Source organism: Lepisma saccharinum, chromosome 14 (genome assembly GCF_977018435.1).
Source record: "Lepisma saccharinum chromosome 14, izLepSacc3.1, whole genome shotgun sequence".
NCBI classification, from domain to species: Eukaryota; Metazoa; Arthropoda; class Insecta; order Zygentoma; family Lepismatidae; genus Lepisma; species Lepisma saccharinum.
In genome coordinates, this window is record NC_139242.1 from 34,946,798 (window position 1) to 34,952,797 (window position 6,000).

Genomic DNA, 6,000 nt, shown 5'->3' on the forward strand with positions numbered 1-6,000 from the left:
ACCACTCCTTGTCGAACAGTCCAGACTGAATGACTTGGTTAGAGATATGTATCTAACTAAGCAGCAGGCTGAGGTGCTTGGATCTCGACTCCAACAGTGGAATCTGCTGGCTTCCGGAACTAGAATTACCCATTTCAGAAAGAGACATGAACAGTTTTCAGGCTACTTTGAAATGAAAAATTCCTTCTGTGTATGTACAAATATAGGCGGTTTAATGGATAAGATTGGGTTGGAGCACATTCCTGAGGAATGGAGACTGTTTATAGACTCGTCCAAAAGTAGCCTGAAAGCAGTGTTGTTACACAATGGCAACCAAAAACCATCCATACCAGTCGCACATTCTGTTGAAATGAAGGAAACATATGACAGTATGTCTGTCTTGTTAAATATGATTCAATATAATAAGTACTGCTGGCAGATTTGTGGCGATTTAAAGGTCATTGCCATATTAATGGGACTCCAAGGTGGGTTTACAAAGTATTGTTGTTTCCTTTGCTTGTGGGACAGTAGGGCTACAGAATCGCACTACACTGTGAAAAACTGGCCTCCGAGAGAAACCTATATACCAGGGCAACAAAATGTGAAGTATGCTCCATTAGTTCATTCTAACAACATATTGCTTCCTCCTTTGCATATCAAATTAGGCCTCATGAAGAATTTTGTAAAGGCCATGGACAAAGATGGAGATGGTTTTGCATACCTGAGGAGCTTCTTCCCAAAACTAAGTGATGCTAAAGTGAAAGAGGGAATATTCGTTGGCCCCCAAATTCGGAAACTGTTGAGAGATCACAACTTTGATAGGAAGTTAAGTGTCAAAGAATTAGCTGCCTGGAAGGGTTTTAGTGCAGTGGTGAATGGATTTCTGGGCAATACTAAAGCACCAAACTATACTCAATTAGTTCTGGAACTCCTTGATTCTTATGCAAAGCTTGGATGTCGAATGTCGCTCAAAATCCACTTTCTCCACTCCCACCTGGATTTTTTCCCAAAGAACTAAGGAGCCTTCAGTGATGAACAAGGAGAACGATTCCATCAAGACATTCGCACAATGGAGCAGAGATATCAGGGTAGATGGGATCCTCACATGATGGGCGATTACTGCTTGTTCCTAGTTAGAGATAGTGATAAACATTACGAGAGGAGGAAATAAGGGTAATTGCATCCATTGTGATAGCTGTATATTGTGTATATTACATATATACACACACACATGTGTGCGTGTTTGTACCTTGATCTTTTTTACATCTTATTGATGATATTTACTCATACAAGTGTAATAACTGCATTCGTAACCTAGTTAAAAACACAATTCACGTAATATATTTTCGTCGCCCTCACTACAATCCTCTTTACCAGTGTAACACAAAAACGTTACGTGTTACGACATTTTTACTATCATTTTCGTGTTCAGGAGGTTCGATTTAGTTAAACTGACCCTTTTTTTCCCGTGTTGCAGAAAAAAAGTTTAAATTTGTTGACTAGTGTTATCACTCTTTTTCTCTCGTCATTAACTTATCTTAAACTTTAAGTTAGTTTCGTTGCACTCGTGAGAAAAATCCAGTATTGACTTTTATGAAATTCACATTTGTCCCCTGTATTTCATTGCGAAGATGGGAATGGATGTTAAATTGATGGAACAGACCAGTGGTTCTCAAACGTTTTCCTCATTGTACCCTTTAGTCGCAACTACAATTCCAATGTACTTCCACAATAGGCTCTCTCCGAATAGTGGGTTTTGAGGCATTCTTGATATGTTGAAGGCATGGATCTGCAGTAGAGAAAAATGGTATTCGGGCTGTGTGTGGAATGATGGCAAGCAAATAAACATTAGACACGCACGTTTATTATTTTATTGGGTGTTCCTACGTTTATAATCTTATATGATTAATTACAAAAATAAAAATGTGGAACACATGTGTGCTTTGAAGTATACAAAAAAAGTTAATTTTCATATATTTTTCCATAGTTATTGCAAAAAGTAAAGAACAGAAATAAGTTTGTAAACAAACTGTCAAACACAATTTTGATATTTTTATTGTAAATCCTCAGAGTATCAAGTGAGAAGGATGAACAGTTACTTGATGTCTGGTTGTGCACTTGAAACTTTCAAGTGGAGATTTGGCTCCAGATTTACTTTCTTTTTTCTATTTTTATTTTTTTATTTTTAGGTACACTATGGATGACAAACCACTCTCCTACATGATCGCGTACCCCCTTCAAGTAGTTCATGTACCCCTGGAGGTACGCGTACCACAGTTTGAGAAACACTGGAATAGAGGATCGGACAAGTCAACAAGTCAACAAGTCAACAAAGCATCCATCAACAATGCCCATAATTTGAACCTAATAGCCGTGGCTTCGAAAAGTATTTTTGGAAAAGAAAAGTGGCGAATTAATTGATTGTCCTCGATTTCAAAAGGTAACTTTCCTTAGAAACCAAGTGAACAAAATTGGATGCTTTTCGCGTCGAATCAGTTTCTGTACTATAATATCAGAGGTACCAGATTTGAATCCTGGATATGTCGTTGTGTTCCATTTTATCAGTTCATCCCCTTTGTCGCGATTAATCCAAGAGACAGAAAAGAGGTGTAAAATAACAAAAATAGAAATATACGATCTTATGTATTATCACGAATACATCTTCATTGGCCAAAATAACTCCAGTCATAGCAGAAAATTCATTTTTAAAAAACTTTGAATTGGATCTGGTGTATTCTAAACACAGCCATCTCACACACGATGAGCTGCTGTCAAATGAATGTTTCATTGAGTTCAAACAGACATAGACTCATTTCAAGGCTCGTTGTGAATGCAATTCAAACAAATGCCGTAGTGCTATCCACATTTCTAACATTTTGTAGCAGCTAAGTACAGTACGTTAAGTGCAAGGATAATATCAAATTATTAGAGCTAGTGCAGTACTTCTGCTGTAAGAAATCCATCGCCCAGTAATGCTGTAATGTTTTATATTTTGGAAAAACTTACGTAAACTTCGGTATCCATTTCACGTTGTTTTTAAACACAAGACCTGATACATTCGGTACAAGGAGCAGAGTCAACATGTAGACAGATTGAAGGTACATGGACATAAAATACACAAGAATATTGTCTTATTTATGCTAGCTGTCAACCCTCATTTCGTAGAACCAGAAAGAAAACTGAATGAGCTTTATTTGGACATTTACTCGAAATATCAGAGAAGCTTCGAAACCAAATTATCAATAAATATACACTGATGTATGTTTGTGAACAAAGATTTATGATCATTGTTGCCGGAGAGTTCGACTATAAAAATAATTTACACATTCATCTGTCCTCTCCTCAATTTTAACACAAAGGCTTTGACGATGAAAAACTTTCATAAATATGGTCTTAATGACATTTTTCATGCAAGTAAAATATGTTTAGTTCATTCCCCTTGCACTTAATTTGTATTCTAGACTTGTGTTCCGTTGTGCAAGGCTAACTTGAAGTCTTGAGATAGATTAATTACACAATTATTTCTAGTTGTTGTGTTAATCGCCCTGAAGTGTTGATATTAACAATACTTTCGTTCTGTTCGTTAGGTTCATCTGCCTAGGTATATAAGCTGTCAGAAGCCAACGCTCTCCTAGAAATTGTATTGTTATACATGCAAACTCACTATCATGAGTTGAATGAAATCTTGTAAATCTTTATGTGTGATTCAATTTTAACGAATAAGAGCCAAGCACAAGTTACCACACTCTCATGATTGAACAATTTACATTTGATCACCAATAAGTAGGTTTATATTGTAAAATTAATATACGTATATATATATATCTACTAAACCATTGTGCATGAGAGCATTGAACATTTCTTCCATAACCCAATTCTAACCTTGCATACAATATAAACAATAGAAATATATGTATGGTAATATATAAGTTATAATAGTGGTTTAATATCTTACTTCATAAAGTGTATCCCTAGATTGCTTAGGACCTAGGAATATTGTTCTCGTATTAATATAATCAACATACTATTTTTTCTCTTGAAAAACCTATCAAAGTAGAAAACAATTATATTTCTTAGTCACTAATTTTGTATCACCTGATATACGTAAACTAATATTTATGAAATAACAGATTATGCTTACTTTCATTTACTACGAGCAATTTTCAATATATTCATTGTTATTAACTTGACAACATGAACACGCAATATTGATATTACATACAAAAGCATCTACAATGTACAAGGTTCCTTGAAATCTTGTCTGATATGAAAAAATCTCGAATACTTTTCCTGCTTCAAGAGAATGTTTTCCTTGGATAAACGTATTATCTGTCCCGATTAGCCTTTCTGTGAATAAAGTGAACTTAAAACAACAATTCAATCAAATCGTATTATCTGTTTATGAACATAAAGAAACAACCTTTTTTCTGATACCCTGATAGAACCTTGATAAGACTTGTATTTCTATAAATTTGCATTTCAAGAAGTTGTAGGTTATAAATGTACGATTGTTAAATACGATGTTGAACACATATAACATAATTCCACATTTCAATTATTTGTTTGCGTCTATGTATTCTAGTTTTGTACGAATGTATCTAAAGATACCTGAAAGGAATTGTTACTAGTATCTTTAATAATTACTTACTTTCGTATTTTTCTACACAGCTAGAAAAAATTGATACTTACCTAGTGCAAGGATGAAAATAGCTTACACAAAATGTAAATGGTTATTATGGACTCATTCAAGGAACATCAATTATGTATGTAATAATTTGGTGTTCTTCAAAAGTATTGTAATTGTTCTTCCGTTAGCTTGCAAAACAGTGCAATTTAAGCATACATAGAGGTGGTTAGGTTGTTTATTATATTCCCTCTATCCTTCAATTAGCTAATCATCTCTAAAGTAGAAAACCTAATTTCCTCAGCAGAGACACTTAGCCAAATTTCATCCATAAATAATCCTGTAGGTGAATTTTGCGGGTTATAAAAAGCCAAGCATTTTCTCGGCCAGCTTTATATGAAGTTTAATGTGGTTTAATTCCGTAAGGCAATTTAATAATCACTTTAAGAGTAGTATAAACCGAGATCTGTGGCAGAATATAATGCATGTAGCAGTACAACTTCCAAATCTTCCCGGTTTATATATTTGGAACACATTACGACTATGAGCATTGTAGAGTGCTTAATTTAATTTGGGATTCAAATTTAATAAAGACATTGAGACGTTCATGTGAAGAAGAAAAAAGCATCAGTTATACCATTCGTCTCACCTGAAAACTGGTGTCTTCCGATTGTCCATGGTAGGAATGTGCTGTATACAGACTTCGAGGTCTTACAGGTATATTTGATGGATGCATAATGTCCTTTCTGTACTCAATAGATGACAAAGTGGTCATAGTACACAAATATTCTTCTAAGAAGGTAAAGAGTACGATCCGTATACAAAATATCACAAAATCCCCTTGTTAATCAATTGGCAAGGATCGTCTTCTCTTTACCATTAAGCGAACACTCGTACAAGGTTGCAGGGTTTAAATATTATTTGACTTCGTAGAATCTGATATTTTGTAACGGTATTAAATGTTAACAGTTTACTATTTTCAATTTTAAACGTCCAACGAATGTTATTATATTGAGCTTAAATTAAGAAAAGTATGTAACTTCAATGTATTAATAAGTAAAAGTGGCATTGGTGTCGAGATTTTCAAGTTTTTTAGAACTGTATCGTCTGATCATAGGATCATATATACATAATCACATTCACATAAAATTAAACAGTGATTCTTCATTAACATTTATTTTGCAAGTACGAGTAATTGCTAACAATTATGAGTGAAAATAAAGTGACTAAGCTCATGTAATTTCCAAAACAATAATCGAAACTTGTCGAACTATATTTTTTCTTCTTTGTAGCGGAGAGATATAGTGTGCATGAGTAGTGTGTGAATTAAATGTTTTGTTTTGGGGGATGTAATTTGGTGCTGGATTTAGGTGTACACAGGAAAAGTATATTTGGAA

At 34.3% G+C, this 6,000-nt stretch overlaps 1 protein-coding gene across 1 annotated transcript in view; it reads right to left on the reverse strand.

Moving 5' to 3' along the window:
* The window catches only part of LOC145998475 (uncharacterized), a 28,334-nt gene extending 22,852 nt beyond the window's left edge, over positions 1 to 5,482 (reverse strand). Inside the window, exon 1 of the mRNA XM_083134887.1 lies at positions 5,253 to 5,482. Coding sequence (XP_082991013.1) covers positions 5,253 to 5,378 — 126 coding nt within the window. The 5' untranslated portion in view covers positions 5,379 to 5,482. The remainder of the gene's footprint in view (positions 1 to 5,252) is intronic.
* Between the last annotated feature and the right edge of the window lie 518 nt (positions 5,483 to 6,000).